General features: G+C 44.0%; 1 protein-coding gene across 1 annotated transcript in view; it reads right to left on the reverse strand.

Annotated features, from left to right (window-relative positions):
- LOC148518855 (alpha-2-macroglobulin-like protein 1) overlaps positions 1-12,722 on the reverse strand; it is a 120,172-nt gene that overhangs the window by 75,945 nt on the left and 31,505 nt on the right. Inside the window, exons 8-9 of the mRNA XM_088476940.1 lie at positions 10,661-10,778; positions 2,491-2,605 (exon numbers count right to left, since the gene is read on the reverse strand). Of these exons, the coding sequence (XP_088333066.1) occupies positions 2,491-2,605; positions 10,661-10,778 (233 nt within the window). The remainder of the gene's footprint in view (positions 1-2,490; positions 2,606-10,660; positions 10,779-12,722) is intronic.

The raw sequence follows: 12,722 nt of genomic DNA on the forward strand, positions 1-12,722 counted from the left end.
CCAGTGCTGGTGCTGGTCCCAGATTTTATGTAATTTAAAGGTCTATTTACTAAGCCTTGGAAGCAAATAAAGTGGACGGAGATAAAGTACCAGCCAACCATGGCAGTTAGGAGCTGATTGGCAGGTATTTTATCTCCGTTCACTTTATCTTCATCAAAGACTTAGTAAATAGAACCCTATATTTTTTCTGAGGCATTTCAATGTTGAAGTTTTGACCCTGTCAACCTTTGTACCTGTCTATCTTTATCCATGTCAATCATTTGTGTGTTGACCTTTTGTACCTGTCGATATTTTGTCCCTATATACCTACTGATTGTCTACCATGTGGTGTCTATCTAGACATTGTCAACCTTTCTAATGTAGATCTGTTAAATGGAACCCATTCATGCTTTTCCCAGATCTTGAAAGTCTTACAAATCTATGTTATTGAATAAATATTAAATCTCTACGTTTATGAATTAGGATTAGAAAAAATAGGACCTATATCTCATTATTTGAATAAACCCAATTAAAATATTAATTAGTGGAGAATAAAACACCTTACAAACTTTTATCACACACACACTTGCTCACTCACACACATATTTTCTCAGTATTATAGGAACTTAATATTTTTGGCCTTATTCAATTAGCCTTGAATGGCTAATTAACAGGGAATGATAAATAAACTTCAAATATGGGCCCTGATTCAGAGCCGGACGCTCTGACCAGAGCGCTCGCTCTGAATCAGGGCCCACCTCCATTAATATGGAGCGTCCTCCTGGACGCTCGTATAGCTGTGGGTCACCACCCACAGCATATACGAGCGTGCTGGACGATGGTCGCGATGGTCTTGACCATCGTGACCATCGAAACTGCGTGCAGAAGCCTGCGGTTGAGTTTCTCAACCGCAAGGCCAGGAGTGATTTTGGCTCTATCAGAGCCAAAATCACTCCCACTGACATCACTAGTGATGTCAGTGGGGCCGGCTTCAGACGGGAGGCGTTCCCTTGGGAACGCCTCCGTCTGGCAGGCACGCCCCCGGCACGCCCACCAAAGGGGGCGTGCTGTCAGTCAACATCGACAGCACGCCCCCTTTGATGAGACACTACGAGCGAAGGAAAGTCCTTCGCTCGTCGCATCTCGTGCATGTGCACGACGGAGCTCCCTCCGTCGTGTGCATGCGCAGTGCAGACCATCGACCCACTTGCGAGCGGACAGCCGCTTGCGAGTGGGTCTGAATGAGGGCCATAATTCCAAAATCGTCTTAAATGTTGATTCATTCTTCTTATGCTACCAAGGTCATCCTATGTGATAAGTTGAGTGTCCAATAACATCTGGAATTATACCCTCACACCAAGTAAAATCACCCGATAAAAAGGCCCAATGGCAGCTTGTTAGTAGAAATCAGAATATTTTTATTCTTGATAAAAATATATACAGTACAAGTAAAAGTTTTTCTGGGCAAAAGTCCAGAATCAGTGGCTTAGAAAGGCAGCCAATTTGTAAAAAACCCTCTTCTGTAAGAACCTCCCAGAATCCTTGAAAGTCAGGAATTCCTTTGATTCTAGGAGCAGATTATCATGGTTCAGGAGATAAAGGGGACTGCTATACTCCAGAGGTGGGGCTGCAGCACAGTCCAAAATTCAAATAGGGGAACCACATCAACTGCCTTTTCAAATGCTGCCAAACATCAATGGCTGGGACTCACTGGCAGTTGGTGTAGCTCCCCTATTTGAATCTTGAACTATGCTGCAGCCCCTCCTCTGGAGCCTCCACTGGCTATACCCCTTTTACACTAATGTCTCGGGTCTGACCCGGTATTTGGAACCAGGACAGACCCGGGAGATACCCCTTTTACATCGCAGAGCCAACCCGGATTAATCTTGGTTCGGAGTCGATCACACTGCACATGGGTGTAGTGCCGACACTTGGAGAAGACATCTCTTTGCGCTGAAATGCAGCTCTCCCCGTGTTGTAAACACCTTACCCGGGTCCTTCTCAGGAAAAACCCTGCTCGCTAGCAGGGTTGGCTTCCAGGTGACTGGACCGTCCTGGGTGGAGACTTTTCCACTGACAAAAATCCTGGGTTGTGCATGTTCATGTGCAGTAACCTAAGGTTTTCAAGGGTATTAGTGTGATCAAGACTAGTGAAATGCAGACTGAAATTGTAAGCATGTCCATAATCGATCTGATTGTATTAGATTGACTCTATTATGGACATGTGCCATTATGCTGTAGAAAAGTGATACATTTGGAGTTAATAATGGTGTATATTGTTTCCAGCTGTAATTCTAAAAATATTCAGTCCTAATTCAGACCATGAGCTGATAGCCTCCCTGCACTCTTGTAGCACAAGGCCCATTATTACTCATTATTTCTATAAATCGGCCATCAATCTAAGTCTACTGTAAATATAGGACCCATTTCTTTTGCATTCTTTAGGCTGATTTGTATTCATTTAGATTGTACAAAATGTGAATAATAATAATACTCATACAGTAAACTTACTTGTCCCTTCCTCTGTGATAGAGGCTGATCCCTTCAATTTATTTAACATATTACTGTTGCCCAGCTTAAAGACCTCAGACATAATTTCTATGCTACGACATCCTGATGTATCCAACTGAGGGTGAGAAACACAAAATCATAAACTTTTTTCAGTTAATTATTATAACTTTGAATTTGTAACTTAGTTGTTACAATTACAGAAGACCATTAATTTGAGCTCTATTTGTGTTTAAAGTGTTACAGATTTCAGACCTTAGAAATGGAAATAGACCATAAAGAAAGCATTCAGTTCATTTACAGTAGTAGGATAGATAAATATATAGGGCCAAATGTAATAGGGTGAGAGTTTAGAAAATGTGAGAGTTTAGCAGTAAACTCTCACATTGGTTGAGTTTTATCTTCAAAATGGGAAAACATCTGAATGAGATTTTAAATCGTGAGAGTTTTTTAAGTCTAAAAAAACATGCAAGTTCACTCTGTTACTTTGTTTTTGGACACTATTACATTGACAAAGTTTAAAAAGTGTCAGAAACTCTCACTTTTCTAAACTCTCACCCTATTACATTTGGCCCATAGTCTCCATTATAAAAAATGGATTAGATTAATTCATGGTTGCTAGTTTATCTGGATAACTGATGGCAGAGCATTTCTTTTAAATCACAATTCGGAAAAGTAGAAACTACTTTAGGCAAGCGGGAATTCGGTAATCACTGATGGACTAAAAGAGTTGTACATAAACATCTTTTCTGGCATAAAATACAGATGTTTCCACAAACTGTACATCTATTGTTTTTCATCACAAATGTGGTGCAAATTATACGTGCATCATGGTGTGCCACGTTGCGCTAAGATAACATACCAAGTCACAAAAGTGTGTAACACCATTTCTAAAAAGGCAGATGGTGTTCTGTCCATTGTCCATTGTCAAAAAACTGAGGGCCTGATTCAGACCCGCTCGCGAGTGCTGAGCGCTGTCGATGGTGAGTGACAGCACGCCCCCTTTGGTGGGCGTGCCAGGGGCGTTGCTGCCCAGACGGAGGAGTTCCCATGGGAACGCCTACCATCTGGGTCCGGCCCCACTGACATCACAAATGATGTCAGTGTGAGTACTTTTGGCTCTGATAGAGCCAAAAGCACTCCAGGGCTTGCGGAAGACGAGACCCTACTACAAGGGTCTCGTCGCAAGCCTGAAGGTCGCGATGGTTTTGACCATCGCAACCATCTTTTTGGACGCTTGCTATAGCTGTGGGTGGTCACCCACAGCTATGCGAGCGGCCAGGAGACCGCTCTAAAAAAGGGAGGGCACTGATTCAGAGCGAGTGCTCTGAAAGAGCGTCCGGCTCTGAATCAGGCCCTGAAATCTACCATACTGTAGGTCCTTCAACAACAAAAAAAGTCATGGCACAGACTTGTTACCAGTTGACATTACTTGCAACCATGTCCCACTGCTTAAAGACCATGTAGGCTACTTTGCTCAGAACAAGGTACATGTCATGAATAGTGTGTATATGTGTTGTGCTGATTGTTCTCCTCAGTGGCATGTGTGTGACTGTTTCCTCTCTACTGTATATCAAATTTCACTGCTCGTCATCTAGAGCTCGCTATAGCTCTGCCTCCATATACTGCTTCTGTATATGGTACTGCGCTTGGCTTTATTGGCCACCCAGTTGTTGACCTGAGTACATCATGGCATGAACTATTGTCTTTTCTTGTAAGTTTTGTAAAACACCAAGAACAGTAATCTTGAGAGATTTGAGGACAGGTGTATGTGGACACATCAGTACAGTATACATTTTCATAATTCATTTGTACAAAAAAATGTTATGCTTCCATTCATTCACATCTTGTGCTTACTCTTCCCAAAGCTTAGAAAGGTGAAATAGCTTAGGCGTGGGGCAGAAGCCCCCACCTCCGTGGCAGCACAGTAGACTCTGTAGCTTTGTACCAGAATCTATTGGGCATGCACAGGTCTCTGGGAACATGATACCCATGCCATGATCCAGTGTTTTCTGCTCTTCTGCAGGGCTGCTCAATGCGGGATTATGGAGAGCTAAGTATAATTATGGGTGGAGGGTGTGCGGTATGGCCACCTGGACCCAGGGGCCCATGTGCATCGCACACATTATAGATACGCCAATGGTGGGGAGGCAAGCAGTGTAGGCCAAGTACAAAAAGTATGTGTTCTCGTTAATGAAATTCTTCCAGGACAGAACATGTTTGTCAGGAAGGGTATCTCTTGTGGGTGCTCAACTGCTGGTGCAAAGTACACACCAATGATGATGACAGTTGGCAGCCACTTCTGATTGGCTTAATACATATAGATCCCTCTCACTGGATATTATGTAAAGTGTGATGTGTTCTAGTCACAGTTTTTAAATATTATATTTGTCTTTGGTCCACTGCAGAAAAGAAAATTCTCATTTGGGGCCAGATTATGAGCAGAGATGTGTGGATTCGGTTTTACTCTGATATGTTTGGATCTCAAAAATGGCATGTTATTGGTTATCGGCTATCACGTGTTTTGGATAGCCAATAAAATAAATTCTAACTAATCCGAACTTGCAATAATTTTGACGAAAAGAACTGAGTAAATCTGAGTAAAACTGAACCTGCACATATCTAATTATGAGCCACACACAATGCGCATGCATGAAAATTTCTGATAAACCCTAGGTCACATGTGTAAACCATGCTACATGTAGTAGTGGCAGTAGTAGTGGCAGCACTTGTTGTAGTAGTGGCAGTATTAATAGTAGTATGAGTAGTAGTAGTGGCAGTATTAGTAGTGGTATGAGTAGTAGTAGTGGCAGTAGTAGTGGAAGTATTAGTAGTAGTATGAGTAATAGTGGCAGTAGTAGTGGCAGCACTAGTAGTAATAGTGGCAGTATTCATAGTAGTATGAGTAGTAATAGTGGAAACACTAGTAGTGGTAGTGGCAGCATTAGTAGTAGTAGTATGAGTAGTAGTAGTGGCAGTATTAGTAGTAGTATGAGTAGTAGTAGTGGCAGTAGTAGTGGAAGTATTATTAGTAGTAAGAGTAGTAGTGGGAATAGTAGTGGCAGCACTAGTAGTAGTACTAGTGGTGGCAGTATTAGAAGTAGTATGAATAGTAGTGGTGGCAGTAGTAGTGGCAGCACTAGTAGTAATAGTGGTAGTATGAGTAGTAATAGTGGCAGCACTAGTAGTGGCAGTATTAGTAGTAGTATGAGTAGTAGTAGTAGTGACAGTACTAGTAGTATTATGAGTAGTAGTAGTGGAAACACTAGTAGTAGTGGCAGCATTAGTAGTAGTAGTATGAGTAGTAATAGTGGAAACACTAGTAGTGGTAGTGGCAGCATTAGTAGTAGTAGTATGAGTAGTAGTAGTGGCAGTATTAGTAGTAGTATGAGTAGTAGTAGTGGCAGTAGTAGTGGAAGTATTATTAGTAGTAAGAGTAGTAGTGGGAATAGTAGTGGCAGCACTAGTAGTAGTACTAGTGGTGGCAGTATTAGTAGTAGTATGAATAGTAGTGGTGGCAGTAGTAGTGGCAGCACTAGTAGTAATAGTGGTAGTATGAGTAGTAATAGTGGCAGCACTAGTAGTAGTAGTAGTGGCAGTATTAGTAGTAGTATGAGTAGTAGTAGTAGTGACAGTATTAGTAGTAGTATGAGTAGTAGTAGTGGCAGTAGTAGTAGAAGTATTAGTAGTAGTAATAGTAGTAGTAGTGGCAGCACTAGCAGCAGTAGTGGCAGTATTAGTAGTAGTATGAGTAGTTGTGGCAGCACTAGTTGTAGTCAGAGCCGTAACTAGACTTTTGGTGCCCTGTGTCAGAAAGAGCATTGGCGCCCCCTCATTTTTCAAAGGCACATAATGCACCCAAAAAAGGGCCATGGCTTCACGGGGAAGGGCCAGGGGAGAGATAGGAGAGGCCAGGAGATGCTGGGGATGAAATAAAAGGAAGCTACAAGCAAGAATGATAATAATCAGAAATTTGACAGGCCCAAACAGCACCCCCTGACCTGTGGTGCCCTGTGCGATGGCACCGGCTGTACTACCCTAGCTACGGCCCTGGTAGTAGTGGCAGCACTAGTAGTAGTAATGGCAGTATTAGTAGTAGTATGAGTAGTAGTAGTGGCAGTAGTAGTGGCAGCACTAGTAGTAGTAGTGGCAGTATTAATAGTAGTATGAGTAGTAGTAGTGACAGTATTAGTAGTAGTATGAGTAGTAGTAGTGGCAGTAGTAGTGGAAGTATTAGTAGTAGTATGAGTAATAGTGGCAGCACTAGTAGTAATAGTGGCAGTATTCATAGTAGTATGAGTAGTAATAGTGGAAACAGCACCCCCTGACCTGTGGTGCCCTGTGCGATGGCACCGGCTGTACTACCCTAGCTACGGCCCTGGTAGTAGTGGCAGCACTAGTAGTAGTAATGGCAGTATTAGTAGTAGTATGAGTAGTAGTAGTGGCAGTAGTAGTGGCAGCACTAGTAGTAGTAGTGGCAGTATTAATAGTAGTATGAGTAGTAGTAGTGACAGTATTAGTAGTAGTATGAGTAGTAGTAGTGGCAGTAGTAGTGGAAGTATTAGTAGTAGTATGAGTAATAGTGGCAGCACTAGTAGTAATAGTGGCAGTATTCATAGTAGTATGAGTAGTAATAGTGGAAACACTAGTAGTAGTAGTGGCAGCATTAGTAGTAGTAGTATGAGTAGTAGTAGTGGCAGTATTAGTAGTAGTATGAGTAGTAGTAGTGGCAGCACTAGTAGTAGTAGTGGCAGCATTAGTAGTAGTAGTATGAGTAGTAGTAGTGGCAGTATTAGTAGTAGTATGAGTAGTAGTAGTGGCAGTAGTAGTGGAAGTATTATTAGTAGTAAGAGTAGTAGTGGGAATAGTAGTGGCAGCACTAGTAGTAGTACTAGTGGTGGCAGTATTAGAAGTAGTATGAATAGTAGTGGTGGCAGTAGTAGTGGCAGCACTAGTAGTAATAGTGGTAGTATGAGTAGTAATAGTGGCAGCACTAGTAGTGGCAGTATTAGTAGTAGTATGAGTAGTAGTAGTAGTGACAGTACTAGTAGTATTATGAGTAGTAGTAGTGGAAACACTAGTAGTAGTGGCAGCATTAGTAGTAGTAGTATGAGTAGTAATAGTGGAAACACTAGTAGTAGTAGTGGCAGCATTAGTAGTAGTAGTATGAGTAGTAGTAGTGGCAGTATTAGTAGTAGTATGAGTAGTAGTAGTGGCAGTAGTAGTGGAAGTATTATTAGTAGTAAGAGTAGTAGTGGGAATAGTAGTGGCAGCACTAGTAGTAGTACTAGTGGTGGCAGTATTAGTAGTAGTATGAATAGTAGTGGTGGCAGTAGTAGTGGCAGTAGTAGTGGAAGTATTATTATTAGTAAGAGTAGTAGTGGGAATAGTAGTGGCAGCACTAGTAGTAGTACTAGTGGTGGCAGTATTAGAGGTAGTATGAATAGTAGTGGTGGCAGTAGTAGTGGCAGCACTAGTAGTAATAGTGGTAGTATGAGTAGTAATAGTGGCAGCACTAGTAGTGGCAGTATTAGAAGTAGTAGTAGTGACAGTACTAGTAGTATTATGAGTAGTAGTAGTGGAAACACTAGTAGTAGTGGCAGCATTAGTAGTAGTAGTATGAGTAGTAATAGTGGAAACACTAGTAGTAGTAGTGGCAGCATTTGTAGTAGTAGTATGAGTAGTAGTAGTGGCAGTATTAGTAGTAGTATGAGTAGTAGTAGTGGCAGTAGTAGTGGAAGTATTATTAGTAGTAAGAGTAGTAGTGGGAATAGTAGTGGCAGCACTAGTAGTAGTACTAGTGGTGGCAGTATTAGTAGTAGTATGAATAGTAGTGGTGGCAGTAGTAGTGGCAGCACTAGTAGTAATAGTGGTAGTTTGAGTAGTAATAGTGGCAGCACTAGTAGTAGTAGTAGTGGCAGTATTAGTAGTAGTATGAGTAGTAGTAGTAGTGACAGTATTAGTAGTAGTATGAGTAGTAGTAGTGGCAGTAGTAGTAGAAGTATTAGTAGTAGTAATAGTAGTAGTAGTGGCAGCACTAGCAGCAGTAGTGGCAGTATTAGTAGTAGTATGAGTAGTTGTGGCAGCACTAGTTGTAGTCAGAGCCGTAACTAGACTTTTGGTGCCCTGTGTCAGAAAGAGCATTGGCGCCCCCTCATTTTTCAAAGGGACATAATGCACCCAAAAAAGGGCCATGGCTTCACGGGGAAGGGCCAGGGGAGAGATAGGAGAGGCCAGGAGATGCTGGGGATGAAATAAAAGGAAGCTACAAGCAAGAATGATAATAATCAGAAATTTGACAGGCCCAAACAGCACCCCCTGACCTGTGGTGCCCTGTGCGATGGCACCGGCTGTACTACCCTAGCTACGGCCCTGGTAGTAGTGGCAGCACTAGTAGTAGTAATGGCAGTATTAGTAGTAGTATGAGTAGTAGTAGTGGCAGTAGTAGTGGCAGCACTAGTAGTAGTAGTGGCAGTATTAATAATAGTATGAGTAGTGGTAGTGGCAGTAGTAGTGGAAGTATTAGTAATAGTATGAGTAGTAGTGGCAGTAGTAGTGGCAGCACCAGTCGTAGCAGTGGCAGTATTAGTAGTAGTATGAGTAGTAGTAGTAGTGGCAGCACTAGTACTAGTAGTGGCAGTATTAGTAGTATGATTAGTAGTAGTGGCAGCACTAGTAGCAGTAGTGGTGGTATTAATAGTAGTATGAGTAGTGGTTGTAGTGGGCAGTGGAAGTAGTAGTGGCAGTATTAGTAGTAGTGGAAGTATTAGTAGTATGAGTAGTAGTAGTGGCAGTAGTCATATTAGTGGCAGTATCACTAGTAGTATGAGTAGTAATACTGGCAGTAGTAGTGGCAGCACTAGTAGTATTAGTGGCAGTATTAGTAGTAGTAGTGGAAGTATTAGTAGTAGTAAGAGTAGCAGTAGTGGCAGCACTAGTAGTAGTAGTGGCAGTATTAGTAGTAGTAGTATGAGGAGTAGTAGTAGTGGCAGCACTAGTAGTATTAATGGCAGTATTAGTAGTATGAGTAGTAGTAGTGGCAGTAGTAGTGGAAGTAATATTAGTAGTAAGAGTAGAAGTAGTGGCAGCACTAGTAGTAGTTGTGGCAGTATTAGTAGTAGTATGAGTAGTAGTAGTGGCAGCGCTAGTAGTAGTAATGGCAGTATTAGTAGTAGTATGAAAAGTAGTAGTGGCAGTAGTAGTGGAAGTATTAGTAGTAGTAAAAGTAGTAGTAATGACAGTAATAGTAGTTGTAGCAGTGGTAGTAATTGCAGTAGTGGTGGTGGTGGTGGTAATAGTATTAGTGGTAGTAGTAAGAATAGTGTTGTTGGTAGTAGTGGTGGTGGTGGTGGTAGTAGTAGTGGTAGTGATGGTGGTAGTAGTTGTAGTAGTAGAGGTAGAAGTAGTGGTAGTAATATTTGTGGTAGTGGTAGTAATATTTGTGGTAGTGGTAGTAGTGGTTGCAGTAGTAGTGGTGATATTATTAGTATTTGTAGTAGTAGTAGTAGTAGTAGTCATAGTAGTACTAGAAGTTTGGAAGCTTAACATTTATGCAAACAGTCAAAGTGTATTTATACATTACTTGACTAATGTGGTTTATGATACACAATAATGGGGGCCTGATTCAGAGATTTACTGACGACCACAGTGTAATTGTATGCATATATGCAAAAGCAGCAGGAGACATCTTAAGCAATAAAACGCCCACTACTGGCTTCTCTGATCCGCTGCTCTGTCCACAGACGCAGCATCGGATCAACTGCGTGACCCTCAGGTTACTCTGATGTTCTCCAATATCACGTTGCTGGGGTCAGTGAAGCTGCATCCAAGGAAGAAGCCACTGGCTTCAGCACACTCCCCACCGCCGCTCTGTCACCGCCCCCAAACGCCAGCAGCATGTCAATCTGCAATCAACGTCTCAGGATCAGTTCTGCACACACGTAGTGCGGCTCCTGAGCATGCACAGATCAAATTTCATCTGAGATTTTCATAAATATTGAATCTGTAAATCAGGCCATCAGAGTCACTTAAGTCCAAATAGGATAAATTTGAGAAATATAACATGATAATATAGATGATGCAGGCACCAAAAAAACTACAACACGTTGATTTTTGATGCACACTATACACTGTAATAATGTAAAGATTATAACATCTATTCTCCATATCTCACCTTTCCAGTGAAATTAGCGCAAACATCAGAATGTACTTTGTTCTGCCATCTATATTTAGAAGCCTTTTGGCACACACTAGCCTCATATTCCCCTTGTACTGGTTTTCCATATGTGTATCTAAGAAGGTTTGGAGACAAACAGCATCTTAATATTAATATGCCCTAATACACAAAATTACTGCTCCATCATTTTTAAAGATAAAAATAAAGTAGAGTGTGTTTCTACTTCAGGGTCCATAGGGTATCCACAGGATACCTTGGGGGTATAGGTGTGACGTCAGTCGCAGGGCACCAAAGAGTTAAGCTTTCAGCCTCCCAGGATGCACTAGGTCCCCCTCCTATACCCCGCCCCCGAGCCAAGGCACCTCAGTTTAGTTTGGTGCCCGGCCGGAGTCGGGTGCACCTGTTGGAGTGGGGGCTAGAAGAGCCCCTGAAGCTTATTCTTCATGCAGCTGTGGCTGCACAACTGGATGAACAGCATGGACAGTCAGTCCTGACGTCCATGCTGTCTTCCCTACACCCCGCCGGTACCAGAACGCCGGTACTGATCCGGGGATGCTGGTGGGCGTCTGGGGTCACAGCTAGCGGTGACCCCAGATGCTCCGGACCATGGCCGGATTCAAGGGGGACAGAGGTAAGCAGCGGGGTCCCGCGGTGGGTCCCCGCTGATCACATGGTCCTAAGTCCCCAGGCAGGGGGCTCCCTGGGGACTGGCTGCAGCGTGGAGCCAGGCGACCAACCTGCACTTCCACTACCCCCTGGGACAGCGGACCGCAGCAGAGCGGTAGCGCTGCGGCGTCCCAGGGGTTAAATGCATGCCAGGGGAGCGCGCCTTCCCTGTCTCACAGCCGGCGCCTCCCCCGCTGCACACAGCCCTCTCTGCATGCTGCCGACTGGTCCTGTGGCAGCGCTCCTCCCCCAGGCCAGCCTCCTCTCTGCTCCTCGGCGGCCATCTTCTCCAGAACGCATGGTGAACGCTGCTGGAAGCGCTAGAAGGAAGCATCGTGGTCTGGGTCCCTCCGCATACCTCTCCTCCGCTGTGGTCAGGTCTGTGTATGCAGCGCTGTGTCCTACCAGGCCCTGTGTCTGTGTAGTTGAGTGATCAGCGCTGTTAGTGCAGGAATTGTTATTTTTCTGCATTGTATGTGACTGTGCTAGCGCTGCTGCCTGTAATCTTTTCTTCTCTAAACTGTCAGCTTTATTACTGTCCCTGTTCTTTCTGCTAAAGCCCTTGCGGTGCGGTGCTGCAGGGTGGTCTCTCGCCTATTTAATACTTAATTGGTGAGAGAGGTCACATACGTGGTGCCATCATGTCTGAAAGTGATTTTCCCCTCCGGCTACAGTGTACCACGTGCAAAGTACCGTTAGCGGAGGGGGAGGGTAGCGCGGAGGGCCTTTGCCGGCAGTGTTTGTCCATGGCGCGGCCTATTACGGTTACAGCACCGGTACAGGAGCCGCCCTGGGCTTGTTTCGCTCAGGCGTTAACAGCTTTAGTGGGCCAGTTAGCTCCGCAGCCCGCGTTTACTCCGATGGGTTTGTCCCAGCAGTCTGTGGTGTCGTCACCCATGCAGGGGTTCCCACGACAATTGGTGGTACCCCACAGTCTCCCTATTTCCCCGCTCCCGGGTTCTCAGGAGCCAGCGTGGGTTAACTCCCTGACGAGTTCTGTACAGCACTTGTCGGATGTGTTGCAAGGGGAGTCTGTGATGCGGTCTCATAAAAGGCCGGTGGCGTCTCTGTCCGCTCCTTATGAGGATGACGAAGGGACGTCTGATGATGGGGAGATTCTAGATCCTTACGATCAGGAACCTCTCCATACTAAGGACGCTGATGCTAAGTCCAAAGTATATATTCCTGGACTTATTCGGGCGGTCCGCACAGCCTTGGTGATTGAGGACGAAGTTCCCCCAGCGGCTAAATCTAAGTATGCCTTTTTCAAAGATGTGAAGGGCGATGCCACAGTCTTTCCTCTTTCGGGTCAGTTGGTGGACCATTTAGAGGAGGCGTGGAAACAACCTGGCAAAAGATACCAGCCGCAGAGACGCCTGGCGGTGGCTTATCC

The sequence above is a fragment of the Taudactylus pleione genome, unplaced genomic scaffold (assembly GCF_031769625.1).
Source record: "Taudactylus pleione unplaced genomic scaffold, aTauple2 ptg000198l, whole genome shotgun sequence".
NCBI lineage: Eukaryota > Metazoa > Chordata > Amphibia > Anura > Myobatrachidae > Taudactylus > Taudactylus pleione.